The sequence below is a fragment of the Molothrus ater genome, chromosome 3, assembly GCF_012460135.2.
Source record: "Molothrus ater isolate BHLD 08-10-18 breed brown headed cowbird chromosome 3, BPBGC_Mater_1.1, whole genome shotgun sequence".
Taxonomy (NCBI): Eukaryota; Metazoa; Chordata; class Aves; order Passeriformes; family Icteridae; genus Molothrus; species Molothrus ater.
In genome coordinates this window covers 347,965-363,911 of record NC_050480.2, presented here as the reverse complement: position 1 = coordinate 363,911, position 15,947 = coordinate 347,965, and the positions used below count along the sequence as shown (strand labels likewise).

At 42.0% G+C, this 15,947-nt stretch overlaps 1 protein-coding gene across 2 annotated transcripts in view; it reads left to right on the top strand.

The window, feature by feature from the left end:
• The window catches only part of SLX4IP (SLX4 interacting protein), a 76,639-nt gene extending 64,125 nt beyond the window's left edge, over positions 1-12,514 (top strand). For both annotated transcript variants that reach the window (XM_054514273.1, XM_054514274.1), the window contains 2 exons: positions 9,094-9,203; positions 10,705-12,514. In XM_054514273.1, coding sequence (XP_054370248.1) covers positions 9,094-9,203; positions 10,705-11,539 — 945 coding nt within the window. In that variant the 3' untranslated portion in view covers positions 11,540-12,514. The remainder of the gene's footprint in view (positions 1-9,093; positions 9,204-10,704) is intronic.
• The last annotated feature ends 3,433 nt before the right edge of the window (positions 12,515-15,947 follow it).

Genomic DNA, 15,947 nt, shown 5'->3' with positions numbered 1-15,947 from the left:
TGCCCAGTGCTTTTTTAAATCCCTAGCAGGGAAAAAGCCTATTTCATCTTCTTCATACATATCTGACTTATAGATTGGGTCATTGTAATACTTTTCAGGAGCATTAGAGAATTCTCATTCTTAAAACTCCTAAGAGCCTTAGTGACAGGGTTTGCTTGGCTTTTGATTGTACTGGGAAGAGGCTTCTGGTTCTTTCATGCAAACATGAAACTTAGCTGTAATTAATAGCTCTGTCCCACTGGAGTGTATGCTGGAATAGTGTGTCTATTGGAATGTAGAATGAAAACTTCAGAGAGCAGCAATTTGTAAAGATCAGTACAGGACTTTATGTGGAATTTAGTTATCTTAAATGCTTTAAACACTTATTGTTAAGTGATATCAGATTGGGTAGGGGAAGAAGGAAATGCTGTGAAATAGAATTGCACAATTCACACTGTAAGTACAAATCTTGGTGTGTGTGTATATATATCTATATATGTGTATAAAATATTACAGTGAAGCTGCTGTGCTGGTGGGCTGCTGCTGAAAAGGTCACTCCACATCCCCTCTACATCCAGCCACATATTCCTTTCCTTTCTGGGTACAATGGACCAAGTGATTCTTCAGCTGAGAATGAATTTGTTCATTGACTTGACCTAGCAGAAAATGATTTATTTGTGAAGTTTCTCTGTTTTTTGTTGGAGGATTAGTTTTCCATCATGTCAGTTCACTGAACCAACTCATCCTGTACCCACACACTTGCCAATTGTGATGCAAAAAAATGTTGCAGGAGCATGCAGCCAGGATTTGGATGAATGGAGCTGAAGCAGCCTTTGGGTAGCAGCTAGAGTTACCTGGGTTTGAAAGTAACATCCACAACATGTTAATGTTACATTTCTTGTAATATTTGTCTTGTTGCTGGCTTTTTTATGTCACTGTCATTTTTTTGAATTTTATAAAATCTAGTTTTCTGGAATTTTAGATAATGTGCTGAATTTTTTTCAGTTACTGTATTAAACAGGAGAAAATCATTAAGCTGTAGTTGGTAAATATGAGCAGGGTTCACTACTTCTTTCAAAAAGGTAGAGAGGGGAAACTGCAGACTAATGAACTTTAGCCGAATACCATATTAGTAGAACAGGCAAAGAATTGCTTGGATGAGTTCTCACTTTTGACATCCCAAGCTTCTGTCACTTTTTTTTTTTTTACTCATCCTTCCTGTTCTGTGTTCCTCCTGCATTTGCTTCCCTGGGCATTCTTGTCATCAGTGTTCGTCAGTGCTGGGGTCATCCAGTGACCCCTCTGCAAACAAGGGGTGGTTTTGGTTTGCATTTTTGTTGTTTGCATGATTCACTTTCAGCCAGATCCCTTCGGGGTTGATCCTTGGCAGGACCACGTGTTAGGTAAGGGTGAGACTTCCCTTTCATTGTTGGTGTAGCTTTCAATTAGCTTCAGTCATTAGGCTGCTGTCCCTGAGAAAGTGCATCTCAGAGGAACGATCCTGAAGTCTTTGACTCAGGCATGAAAAGAAGGCTGCAGCAGCTTTCCAATATTCCCTTTTGTGCCAGCTGTCTGCCTCTTCTCCTTGCAGATGCCGCTCCTGCAGCAGCGCTGCCAGAAGGGCTGTGCTCCTGCATCTCACCTTCCTGGGCATCGCAGTCCTGGGATTGGTGCACACCGAGCTGCCCTGGGTGGGAGCAGCTGGGCTCTGTGTGTGTGCTCCCTTCTGCCAGCTCTGAGCGGGGCAGGAGCTCCTGCAGGAGGGCAGGGAGGAGACCTGAGAGCGGTGATGCCGGGAATTGCCTCCGTGAGATTTGTCTGAACTTGTCGCAGTTTCTTCTCTTAGCTTCCAAACTGATTTATTTTCTGCATGGCAAACGTCTCACAGCTGTCTGCTGCATTAACTATCCAGAGAAGTGGACAAATGATGAAATGAAAACTGACACAATTATTTCAATTAGTCAGGATCAGAGAAGGCTTTGGAGAATTTCAGAGAAACCTCCCAGAGCTGGGTAGAGAGGCACTAGGGCTGTAAATGAAAATCATCTCTTGATAAATGCGCAGTATTTTTACTGAAAAGAGCAATTGCTGTGCTCATGCAAATTGCTGAGTGCATTAACTGTGTGATGGCTGGAAAAAGGCCAAGATATTGCTGCAAGGAACTGATTGGAAAACTTTTTCCTGTGGCATTATTTATATGAAAAGCAGACAGAATATTAGAGTATGTATGGAATGAAATAAAAAGTAATATTTTTTGCCTTAAATCCAAAAAGTAAGTGGAATGCATTCTCAATAAATGAGTACCTCATTATGCAAAATCAGGTGAAGCAGAGCAGAAATATAGATGGTCCTGTAGCAGCAGTATAAATGATTAAGGTTGTAAAATTATTTCCATATGAAGCAATCCTCAAAAAGTAGGGACAAATTGAGTAATCTTTTACTCATTTTGGTAGTTGTTTTTTACGAGTCCTCCAGTTGATTTAAATCTCACTACTTAGCAGCGTTCACAAGATCCCATTTGTCAAAGTTTTGTGGTTATTTAAGATACTATCATCTGTCATCATCCTTTCACCTCCCTCATTTTCCTCTCCCCTCTCACTGTTGCTGTCACAGCTTATGCTGGTGCTTCATGTGGATTTGACCTGATTCTCTGCTCTTGCCTCTCTGCAGGCTTGGAGAGGACGGGCAGAGGTGGGGGGAGGCTGGCAGGGCTTGTGTTAAACTGCAGGGAGCTAAAGATTTTATTTGTCTGTGGTAAATCTGTGAGATTTTGGTGGCTCTGGGATTTGAAAAGGATTAACTTACTTAAGGTTTTGATAATAATTCTTGATATTCCTGTTGGGCAAAAAATATTTGACAGGATTTTAAAAAATTGTTTTAAGGAGCAATCTGTTCCTCAGTCTTCAGCAGAAATCTCTTAGAACTAATAGGAAGTTATACTTGACTGAACAGGGAAGTGAAATATATGATGGTAAAGTTCACGGCAGGATTTTTGAACAATTTGTAATTATTTGAAATTATTTGGAGGGACAGATCCCCAGTGTGGGCTCAGAAGTCTTGGGGGTTTTCAGGGTGGTGGTACTGGTGTTGGTTTTGGAAACCAAGCTAAAACATTAAACTGTTGAACAGTAATTATTTCCTGAGCTGTGCTATTCTTGTTTTACATATTTTGGGTTTGTGTAACCAGTGGGATCAAGAGCATTAGTTATTCTTTACAACATCTCCTCCGGGTGTTACTGCATATTGTAATTGCACAAAAACAACAAAAGAGCATAAAATGGATGTATTTTTTTTCCAGATTTTTTTCCTGTAAATATCCAAGTGTTGGGCATCTGAATCACACTGTACACATCATGTGCTCCAAGGAGTATCTCCTATGTCATATAACCCATGCTATGCCAGGGCAAATGCAGTTTGCTTTGGTGATGCTGAGGGACATGTGCACTGGCTGCCAGTGAGGTTTGGTAGGCACACAGAGGATCCTCATGCCAGCCTGTGAAAAGCTGTAGTACAGGATTACAGGAGGGCCTGCCTCAGATATTCTCTCTTGATTTGTAAGCTGGAGAAAGGGGTCAAGCGCCACAGCAAATTGCTATTCCCTTATTTTATAAAAAGCTCTTTCAAGCATGAAATGTGTGTCTCACATGCACATCCTCTTTCATAATTACTGGAGTCAGGAACCTAAAAATTGATGGAAATGGCTGTCTGAAGATGCATGATTACAAAACAATGGTTTCCTTTAAAAAGGTAAAAATCCACTGTCACTATGCTTTAGATTTTTCTGTAGTGTCATTGAGAGAACTTAATTTGGTTGAAAAGCTGTTGTCTACTCCTCCATTTCTTATCAGTGGACACTTTCTCTGAAGATAGAATCTGAGTCTTGTAGCATCAGTGTATAAAATCAGAATGATTAATAGCTCAATTACTTAACATTAATTTTAGCAGTTCTTGCCTTCAAGCAAATGCACACAGCCAGTGTCATGTGCTGCTCAGTATGTAAATAAATCAGTTATTTTGGGAGCACTTCTGTGCCTTTAGAAAGTGTGATGGGGTATTTGCTCCCTGTGTTACACATAGGTCTGATTTATAAAAAGGCCCCCCTGCAGCTCCTAAGTTTTAGGAAGAATCACATTTCATTTGTTCTCTGCCATTTACAGCAGGAATTCTTCTATTTTCTCTTCTTTAGTGGGTGTTCAAATGCAAATCTAGAGAGCTCTGAATTTCCAACACTCAGAACAGTCTGGGATTCCTCCTATATGTGAAATACAGTTAAAATCTGAACCAAATACTTCAAAAGGAAGAAGGCATTTTCCTCATAGAAGTCAAATGCTTTAAGCTAATCTGGTGATGCCTGGGGGACCTTTGGAATGTTTGTAATTGCCAGGACTTATGTATTGAGTGAGAAACTTGGGTTCACACCTTGTGTTTTGAGTGGAATGCGTATCACAGGGGCTTGTAACAGACTGGGCCAATGCTTGGACTAAATAGTGCAGACCAGAGGGTCTCCTGAGCAGCAGGACTGAAAATCTGTGGTGTCACCTTCAAGGGAATTTTGGTGGTAGATGATGAAGACTGTGCTCATCCAGGAGTTTGATTTTTGCCTTCTCTGCTAGGTCATGGGAAGGTTGAACAGTTCTGCTCCTCCTGGACAGATGCAGTTTTCTCTGTTTGTTACATTCTTTTCAAGATTGAAATTGGAGTTTTTTGAAAACCACCAGCATTCCTTAAAAATACTTATTTCAAAGGCAATACCAGTATTCCAGTGTAACCTTAATGGCTTTTACTGGAATTCACTGACTTTTACAGCAGGACAGTCAACTTTAAAATGTAGAGCAATATTCCACAAATCTGATCAAGGAACTGTATTTCGGGTTGAGATTAATATCCATTTCTGTACTTGGAAAACTTCTACAAGTGTTTTATGATGTGGTTGGAGTTCATATGTAGAACTGCCAGGACTGATGCATCACTACATTGGAAATGCAAAAAAATTTGCATCTTGAAACTGTGGGAAGCTTTTCCTTCATGTGGGTTGGGAGAGGGCAGGAGACGAGACCCAAAGTCCTGTCTCTGTCACTTTTTTATCAGTTAGATGGTAATGTCTGATTCATCCTTCCCTCAGAAGCCTCCTCATTTGCTTTAAGGAGCCCTTTTTGCTTATCAGATTGGAAGGAGTCCTGTCTGACCTCTCTGATCTGCCCATCATCTGTCAGGACACCTCTGAAACTTAAAGGTTATCTTTGATGGTTGAGCTCATGATACAGCTTAGAATGACACTGAGAGAAATCATCCAATCGCAACCTTACCTAAAGCTCCCCTCAGTAAGGGTTTCTGTCTTACTCATTTCACTAATTTTAGTTTTACTGTATGGACCTGGGATAATACGTTAGTTCATAGCTTTGCCTCTTTTATTATCTTTATAGTCCCCTCCCATTTGCCACCATGATATAAAAATTGATTTCTTGAACCCACTGATGTATTCTATTAAGTATTTTTGATGAGCCACTTTGATAAATGCATTTTTAAAACTGTGTTTTGTATTATGGGGTTGGGAACCAGACATGAAATTTAATTATCTCTTAGTCTTACTTTATAAGCTTGTGGCACTGAGAAGAGTGAGAGACAGCAAGCAAGCATGACACCAGAGAGGCAGGAAAGGGGGGGGCAGCAGTGTTCACTTTGAAGATTTTCTTTCAATCCAGTATTAGACTGGAAGCAAAAAAAGAAAAGAGTATTTGTATGAGTATATTGTCATGCTGGAAAGGCCAGAGCTTTCACTCTGCTTCAGGGTAATGAGTTCCTCTTCAGGGTAAGGGTCCCTCACAAGTGCCCATCCATGGGTAGTTCTTTAACAGATATTTAGTGCTGTACTGCTGAATTCAGCTGTCCTGGAGAGAGATGGAGACAGCAGTGAATGCCATTTCTGCAGTTCTGAGGGTTTCTTTTCCAGCTTGAGTGTGTAGTAAGTGGTGTAAGATCGCTGAAAAAAAAGGGAATCTTCAATTTGATAAACCTTACAGGAAGTATGTTCTGTGCCTAGCAGCGTGCCTGATGTTTCTCTGTAGGTTTTGATAGAGATTTTTCTTCCCCCAAACATCTCTTTGGATAAGTGTTAAGGACCTTGAATTCAGGTTTGGGGAGGCCAGTGTCATGAGCAGGTAGGCTGGTAAGACTTTGCAAGCTTCACTTCTGCGGGCCCTTCTCTGCAGTTTTAGTGACAAAGAGGACTGAGCTTACCCTGGGATTTTAAGAGCACATATTTCTAATAGAACTTGGCAGTTCAAGGGCTAGAGAAGCATTTTAATCTTTTGTGCCCACCCAGTCTCTATACAAATGTAAATATGTCTGTCTTTAACAATTTGCCAAGAAATGTGGTTTTAATTTGTTAGCAGTGATCCCACTCCCTGCAGCTCTCTCAGAGTCGAGTCGCTAGTCTGGCGGTGCTTTGACGTTTTTCTCTGTCATGGTGTCATTGTTTATATGATGTCTGCTTCTGCTGTCCTCCCTTTTATGCCTGGAATATTTTTCTTTAATTATTTCATTGCCTAAAAGGGATCAGGGATTACTAGACAGGATGAGAGCAGATTAGCTTTTTTTCTTTCTTTAGCAAGTCCTGAAGTTCCCATAGGAAATAAATAGTGTTCCCAAAACAGACGGTGTGTTTTATTTTTTTTTTAATTAACTAAAATTATTAAGTCTAATAAAGAAAATAAAGGAAGTATCACCAATAATGGCTGTGTGTCTTAGTAGTATATGGAGTGCCCACTGTTGTTATTTATGACTCCCTCTGCCTTCTATTGTGGACTTATTCCAGCCTTAGGGAGTTTACATCACTACTAATAGCAAAAGGCTCTCTGGTTCCCACAGAGTCTTTCAGAGCCTGACTCATATGCCTTATGTTAATTGTTCAGCTCTCAAAATACAGCACTTACAGGGTGTGGTTCCGAGGGGAAAATCTACTGTACTTAGAGGGCATGTTCAGAAGTGTTTCACATATAAATCATTTTGGTTTTTACTTTTTTTGATGCCTTAACCCTTTCTGTCACTGCTTTGTGTGATAAGTTATTTGAAAGCAAAACAAAAGGTCGATGACAGCGCAGTGAAGGGAATGTGTTAGCCCTGCAACTTGGGGCCATTAGCTCCAGCCTGACTCAACTCACAAGTGCTGTGGTTCTGCCATCCTGGCCTCTCTGCAGGGTCTGCTCCTCTCAGCCTGGCAGGACCATCCCAGTCCTGCGGGGTCTGGAGTCAGAGGCAGGTCAGAGCTGGGGCTTATTCCTTACCTGCAGTAGGGAGTACATGGGGACAGGAGCTATCCCCAGTCCTCCCCTGGATTTTGTACCAAGGGCTCCTTTCCATGCCTTGCTTGCCGCAGTGACAAGAGTTGCCTGAGTGGGCTGCTGATCCTGGCCTGGTCAGTGCACTGGGGGCTGAAGAAGATTTAACAGAATTAACCTTACCCTTTTCCACCCAGCAGGAACTCAGATGGGATCCAGCTCTCTGGCCAAGTATGAGTGCTCTCCAGCTGCTTTGATGCAGGGTGATTGTGCAAGACCCTTCAGCCTCCAAGTTGTGTGGCTGTTACTGGAAATCAAAATAGTTTCTACAGACTTTGCAGTCTCTGCCTTTTCTTAAAATTAGTATAGGGCTCAAGTATCTTAGTAGTATTTCTTTCTTTAATAGCTTACAAAGTATGAAAATATATGTAGTCAAATTAGGGGAATCTACCTCCAGCAAGAATAGAAGCAGCAATTAATCCCTCAGATTAAACTAGTTAAGCTTGATTTCTGAGGCTGGGATCACATTGTATGTATGCTGTTTTCTGCCTGCTGTAAACGGACTCATTGCACCACGAGTGGACAGAACTTCATACATGGCTCAATGTGCACATTTTTGTAACTTGTCTCTGAGAGGAAGGCTTAGAACAGCTGTAGCTTTTTTAAGTGCCAAAATGGCTTTACTTCTTTGCCTGACTACCCTCCATCATCTTGCAAAATAGGAAGCTGTTTTCACTGGCTATTTCTTCTGGAAAGAGCATGGAGGTCCCCTTGCCCTCTCCTCTAAAACAGAAATAAAAATGGGCAGGGCTTGATCTCCCCTAAGTGACAGGTTCCCAAGGGGTGTTCCAGGCAGGGGTCATGCACAGGCTGTGGCCTTGTGCCTCTGTGTCCCTCAGCTCTTGCACACCACCTGGCTCCAGTGCCTCACCAAGGAATGGGCTGGAGCTCCCCTGCATTTGGGGAGTCCTGTCAGAGGCTGCATCGTGGGGGCTGAGGGAGAAAAGTGCTCTCAAAGACAAGGAGATGCACAAAGCCTCTTCTCCCCTTGACTTCACCACTTCTTTTTCCTCTCCTCCGTGGCCTCAGAGATAATATTTTTTTTGAGTGTGCAGTAGTTAATGGTGAAATCAGCAAATGGCCCTTCTCTGGTTGAGATTGTTTCATTGAGAAGGGAAGTGCTCACAGCTTGAAGAAAAAGAGCATTTTCCTTCCCTCCCGCTCGCCCCAACCTCGTGTTATGTAAAAGGATGGTGCTGCTGTTAGCTGAGACCAGAAAGAATTCCCCTGGTGTCCTGTAGTAGCCAACCACTACAAGCTGTGAGCGTTTAAATGTTAGAATTAAAAGTTTTAACCCTTGCCTTGTTCAATGAGCAAATAACACTGTGTATGTTTTTTTGTAAGTATGGAAAATGATGGGAATTCCTCTGAGAATAAGTGTATAGACCACTGCGCCAGTCAGTCTCTTCAGAAAAAAACTGACAAGCGTGCTCCTGTCTGCAAGAGAGATTCCTGGCATTTGTCACAGTTTGAGCCACAAAGATGTCAAATATTTGCCAACAGTTTCCTCAGATGGTTTGGAAAGCTACGTCCTTTACATTGCAGCGTTGTTTGTTTGCGGTGTATTTTAGCATACGAAATATGTTGCTTGGGAGTCAAGGGGAGGGAACTGACTAGACTCCCAAATATTAAAAGATTAAAAATAATTTTCTTTTAGACTGCTCAGATCAAAATAATAAAGAACAGCTGTAAATCTTAATATTAGAAATGGAGCTTTCTGTTGAATAATCACAGTTTGATGTGTCATGCTTTAAACCTGTATTTTCTTTTGGAGCAGAAAGAAGAACTTTCCAATGGGACGTCTGAATATTTTACTGAATCTGCTGAGAACAAGAAGCCTAAGATTAGTCTGAGTGAACAAATAAAGCAAGATATCCTGAGAAAAATGTATGCCACTATTCTTTATAAGCTTTTGAATTTATAATTGGTGAAATTTGATTTGAATAGAATTTGATAGAATCTAGCTTATGAAATAAAATTTTAAACAATATAAAATTTTAAATAATATAAACTACTTTACAAAAGATTGTTTTAAATTACTGCAAGATTACTACTGTAGTGTGGATAAGCACATAAAATGATTGATGTTTTTTACAGCATGGAGAAAGCTATTACAACCCACATAGATGTAACACGTAGCACTAGGCAGAGTCAAAACAGGCTGTTTTTCCTTGAGTGAAGCTCTGAGCCAAAATAAATATGTGATGCTTGAATCGGGTGAAAAAGCACTTCACAAATATTTTTTTGTTGTTCATTTTGAGATTCTGGATCAGTAGTCACAATTAAAGAGTATCCCTGGTTGGATGGATGGGGAGGATGAGCTGATCAGCTGAACTTGTCACTGCTCCATGTGGTACCAGGACTCCATCCCAGGTTGTGGGAGATGCCAGCAGCCCCAAATCACCTGTGAAATCAGGGATTTGCTGTGAACCCTGGCAACTTTTCTTTTTACCATTGTTGTCTCATCTGTGTTGTCTTTAGCAATGAGATTAGCTTTGGAGGTATGCCAGCTCTACCTGTTTTGGGTGAGCCCTCTTTGAGAGGAGTTAGATGCTCTGTCCTGGGAGCTGCTGTGCAGCAGAACGTGGTCTCAGCTTGGGGCCATCTCTAGCAACTGTGTGTTTAGACTCCAAATGCACTCCAGGACTTGGGCATGAAGTTCATCTTATGGGCTGTGTGAAATCCAGATCCATAGGTAACGCACTGCTGAGGAGTGTTTATGTACTGACACTCCATCAGGCCCCTTGTGATCCCATTTTCCTGTGTAATTCCTTTCAGAATATCATCTACTTGCATTACCCAAGTTCTTGCCAGATGAATGGGCTTGATACTAGATGAGTAGTGGTTAACTTTAAAGCAATGCTTTGAAATGTCCTGGGAAAAATTCCAGAGGAACATTCTAAAATAGAGATTAGGAGCTCTCACACAGAGGCGCACTCACTGCCTCTCCTGCCTGCCCCCTCTGTCCTGTAGATATGCATTATGCATGTGGATATATGGGAATGGTTTGCAATCATTTAGGCACTTAGGAAATGCTATTTTATCTAGCCAGTTCAGAAAGGAATTCAATATACTTCTGCTCTGTTGACCTTAAACATCTGTAATGAATTCAGTTCTGCCTCTTGGAAAAGAGTGTGAACTCACTCCTTAATGGCTTAGTCATTAATAAATAGGGCTCTCCCCTAGCACAGTGGAAAATCAGATGGATAACGCTTGATATTATCCACACTAGACAAACATTGCTGCTTGTCAAGATGATACACAGGGGTTTTTTTCCATGTTCAGAAAGAGGGTGGCCCAAGTGGTGTTTCAGAGTTGGAAAAACAGTAAATGGAGTCAGTAAAGGTTCTTTTTTTAATTTAAAAAACAAAATTCCTTTTTATTGCAGTGTGAAGAGGACAAAACCGAGGAGAAGTAGTGCAAGCAAACCTCAAATCAGCAAGGACTCCAAGAAGGTGTATCTTGGCTGGGCAGACTCGCAGACAGAGAACAGAGACAGTGACTGTGAGCCCTCTCTCAGTGCTCAGTGTGCTGTGAAGCGCAGGAGCCCAGGCCTGCTGAAGGACTGCACAAACACAGCTGAGAGCAGCCTGGGCCTTCCTGTGCTAGAGCAGAGAAAGGATGTTCATCAGGGACAGCCAGAGGAGGTTCACAGCCAGCACAAACCTCGCTCTCTGGAGCAGCCAGCGGCAAGGCTGCTCAGTGAGAGCCCTCCTTGCGGCTCTGAGTCAGCGCCGCCGGCTCCTAAACAAAGCCAGAGAGTGACCAGAGCACAGGCTCAGCTCCAGACCTGTGGCTCACAGGAAGAGTTGGAGCATTTCACAAAAGTGTCCTCTGAAGGGACTCCTTTAACTTCCATCAATACAGAAATGAGTGAGCGTGAGGAAAACTGTTTGGGTCCATTCCTGGAGGAGACGGCACCTCTTAATTCCAGGTTGTTTTCAAAGCAAGATGTGACAGAGACTATGGTTGACAAGAAGTCATTGACTTTGAGAAAAAACCCCTCCCGGTCTCTCTTTGTGAGCAGCATTGAAGTGCAGACAAGCCAAAATGAGCCAAGCACAGCCCCTGAAGAGCTGCCTGCAGTGCCAACATCATGTCTAGAGCTGCACCCCGTGTCTTCAGAGAAGCTTTCCCAAAAAAGAAAAAAAGAAGTGGAAAATGGTCTCAGGAAGTTAAAACTGCGAAGGCTTAAGAAGTCAAAATCTGAAATACTGCCTTGATAGCATGGGTGGTCAGCCAAGGTTGTGCCTAAGGAAAGAGCAGGAAGCAATTCAAATTATGGAAAACAATAAAAATACAAAATCAAAATTAGAGAACACATTAAGAAAATTTAGTTAACTAAGGATCTTAGTCATTTGGCACTGTAATACAGGTAATCCTTTTAAGTCTTTAGGAATTAGTCATGATTATTGCACAAGCCAGCATCATATTTATAGAAAGAAAAATCTCTTATAAAATAATAATTGCTTAGCAAAATTTTAGATTTATACATATTTAGTGCTATTAAAAAGTCATATCAGCTGCTAACAGCAAAAGTTAAAACTCCTTGTGTGACTGTTTGCAGCTGCAGTTATTTGCTATCTTGCTTGTTTCTGAGCATGTAGTTTATTTTGGTAAAAAATTAACCCTTTCTCTATATCAGAAAGTTTGTGGTTTACTCTCATGATCTTTACAGCAATAAAGCAAATTAAGTTTATTTCAAATAAGTCTTTAACCCGGATTAATACCTGATGATTTGAGGCCCACTTTTTTAGAGAAGTTTCAACATAACTATAGTTTCTGCTTGTGTAGTTTTGATATGAACATTTAATTCTAGCCCTTGTTGTGGATACAAGTCATCACGCATTCAGTCTTGGGGAAGAATGAAGGTTTCTTTTATATATTTAGATTTATATATTTACACCTGGATGTGCAAATATTGTTCTTGGGTGAAGTTCATATATAAACATGTATGCACATCTTTATGGATACATGTTTCAAAATGAGGCCTTGCTTGTGTGCAAGGGCAACACACTGGTTTTCATGTGGAAGTATTACCAGAGTCAAATCTTATTTTAAGATAAATTTTAATTTCACAGTGCTTGTTCATACTGCTTCTTAAATTTAAATGCTAATGAGCTAAGGAAATGTACCTTTTTTATTTCATGCTTATCTTTTAAAATGTGTAGAATAAATGTATAAGCCATTTTCTTTCATCATTCTCAAGCTCAGTGTGACCCAGCCCCTGAGGCAGCCGGAGGGCCAGCCATGTCCTTGGCATGCAGCAGGCCCAGGAGGGCACTGTCCCACTCTGCCCTGGCCTCGCGGGCTGGGGACAGCTGTGGGCACTGGAATGTAACAAAGATACAAAGGTGTTTGAGGACTTGAGAGGAGTGCATGAGGATGGTGAAGGCCTTGAGGGGAAGCCCTGTGAGGAGCAGCACTGGCTCTGTTCAGCCTGGAGAAGAGGAGACTTGAGGGGACAGCTCACTGCAGCTGCAGCTTCCTGGTGAGGGCAACAGCAGGGGCAGGCACTGATCTCTTCTGTGTGGGGACAGTGACAGTACCTGAGGGAATGGCCTGAAGTTGTGTCAGGGCAGGTTTAGCTTGGGTATCAGGAAGAGGTTTTCCACCCAGAACCTGGCTGGGCACTGAGCAGGCTCCCCAGAGAAGTGGTCACTGCACCAAGCCTGGCAGAGCTCAGGAGGCTTTTGAACAATGCTCCCCTGCACAGGTGGGATTGTTGGGGTGTCCTGTGCAGAGCCAGGAGCTGGACTTTGATAGTCCTTGTGAGTCCCTTCCAGCTCAGCATATTCTGTGCTCTGTGATTTTGTGTGAAGTAATTGAGAAGAATCTCAGTGACATTTACGTACGACTGTGGATCTCCTCATTGAGGTTAAGGAGGTGATTCACATCCAGGAGCATTAGAGTTGGTGGTGTAACCCAGGTCCTGATGAGAGTTAGCTGCTTTGCAGCTGACAGCAGGACTCCGCTGATTGTACGGCTTCCTCCTGCTGGAAGTGGTTTCTGCTCTTGCTGCAAATGAAGAAGATTCTGCATGTGTCTGGAGGACATGTTCTCTTTTTTCTTTCAGCTCTTTGGGTGATGTTTCTCAGTGCTTTGCAGTCAGGTTGCAAATCCTTACCCAGCTCCAGGCTCTGCTAAAAGCTCTTTCCCAGTACCAGCAAAACCAAGGCTGCAAAGAACCTGGTTTGGAGGAAGAAGAGCCTGAGGTATGTTTGCTGTTGGCTTTTTTATGCACTGGAGATACTGGGCCAGGAAGGGAGTAAAAAGCACCTTTTTTGATGGACTTGAAAGAGGTACAGGGATATTTAATTAAGCATTTATCAGAAAAATGAGAGTAGTTAGAATAATTTGATAGTTTATATTAAAGTCTTAGCATAGATAATTCAAGTATCAGAAACCAGAGGACAACCACATCTAGTTTTTGTCACACCAGCTTTCATCACCACTGTTATTATGTGTGTATATATATATATATGTGTGTGTGTATATATATATATGTATATGTATTAACCTTATAATTACATTTAGTTTTAATCTTGACTGAAGAACATACCTGCCTGTACCCTTTCAAATGAAGGTCATGCTTTTAGAGGGGGCTTAGGTAGGTTAAACCGTTGTCTGTGTAGGCAAGAACACTTGATTTTTCCTTTAGGATATTTTGTTATGTTACTTAAAATGCTGTTTTTATCTTTCTCTGCTGCCGGGGAACATCTCCCTTTCGAAGCAGTGGTCATGCAGCAGTGAGAGATGAAAGGTGATGGAGGGTGTTAGAGGCTGAGAGTGTCAGAACAAAGCTGGGCTTTCTCACAAGTCCACAGTGGCATTATTCCTTTTGTCCTTTCTGTCTTGATGAGTTCTAGACTCTGTGGAGCTGTGTATTTTTGAGCTTCGTTACTATCAAAAGTTGTTTATTGGATCCTCTCAGAAATGCAGCTATTTAGGGAAAAGGCTTTGAATTCACAGTCATTTCTGGATTTTAGAAGGTGTTGCTGCTCAGGCCTGCGCTTTCTTTTGTCTGTGCAGCAGGACTTTTACACCAGCTGGTCTTTTGTAAACCTGGTGGTGCTGTGGGCTTCTGGGACACCCAGGCTGTGTCCATGTCTCTCTCTTCTCTCTGCTTCAAGCCCAGGGTCACCTTCTCAGACTTTGCTTTTTTCTTTATCACCCATCCACCTGCACCCAGAGGACTGGCAAAGGTGTGGTCTGACATGCTCTAGAACCACAAATTTGATTTCCTAAATCAGGTTTAGAGGGGAAAAAAGGGAACTGGAAACTGAGCTGGAGTAAAATTAGCAGTTTGCAAGTCTTGGCTTTCTTTTTACCTAATTGCTTCTGAGCAGCACTAGCATACCTTTCTGTAAAAGTAAGGAATACTTAATATCTGTTCTCTTCTGAAGCTGCCACTGAAGCACAGAAACAATACCTTTGGTTCATTTTTTATCCTAAACCAGCCAGCTTTGGTGGGTTATTATTTTTAATGAATCATCTGGTTCATTTGGTCTATGCTTTTGCTGATAATGAAACAGTTGTTTCCTAGTGTAACACTCTCTAATGTGTGCAGATGATTGTTTCCATTATTCTTTATATCAAAGCAGTTAAAATATTTGTTTAGTGGACTTCTGTGGTTAAACACATACCAAAAGCTAGACCAGCCTTTTACATAATCATTTATAAAGAGGAAGCAGCTCATGGGAAATCTCCCTTGCCCAGTGCTGGTGGGTAGGAAGGTTTTAAGTATCCCGAGATCTTGTGGGTACTAAGCTTTGTGCTGGTTCTGGTGTTACCTGCCAGGTGAGCACCCAGACCTTCCTTCCTACAGAAGGCTTTGACCAATTGAGCTGTTAAGTAGCTTCTGAAGGCATTTCTTTGGTCAGTGTGAACTTCCTTCCCTCTCACTGCTCAGCATGTGGATTGCATTGGATGAGTTGTAATTGGCATTTACATCATCATCTCATTGGCTATTGACTAGAAAATGGTTTCTTCCTAAAGAAAAAAAAAGGAGGGAAATATTTTTCTGTTTGCACTTGGAATAAGAAAGACGTGAAGTACAGACTCTCCCAGATTGCATGCTAGGAGTGGGTGTCTCTGTGGCTTTATCAGTACCCAGGGAAAGGTTCTCTATTCAAACAGGCTGCAGCAAAACAGAGGCAATAACTCTGAGCCTTTTTGCCAGCAGTGGGAAGTGTGGGTTGGCCTCAGAAATTAGCTTTAATAAAAGGCACTCCTCACTTCTTTGCTTTGTGCTTTTTCTCCTTTAATAAACATAAACTCACTGGCAGTAACCCGGGTGCAGGAGAAGATGTGGGCTGAGGGAACGGCCGCGCACAGAGCCTTTCATCAGAGGATATCAAAGCGCTCCACTGAACCTGGAGGGAGCTGGCAGTACTTATTCTGACAGCTGGGGCAGCACGGAGGGAAGAGCTGCTTCCAAGGGAAAGCCAACTGGTTAAGGAGCAGCAGATTCTTTCATCAACTCGCATGAGTCCTTTCGTCCACCTGTTTCCCCCAGATAGTTAAAGTCAAGCCTGGTAGTGCATGACCTCATCCTTTACACAGTGGCAGTAAGGTGACATTTTTAGGTAGGGACTTTTTGGTTTTTTGGTGTTGCCTTATGCTGGGAAA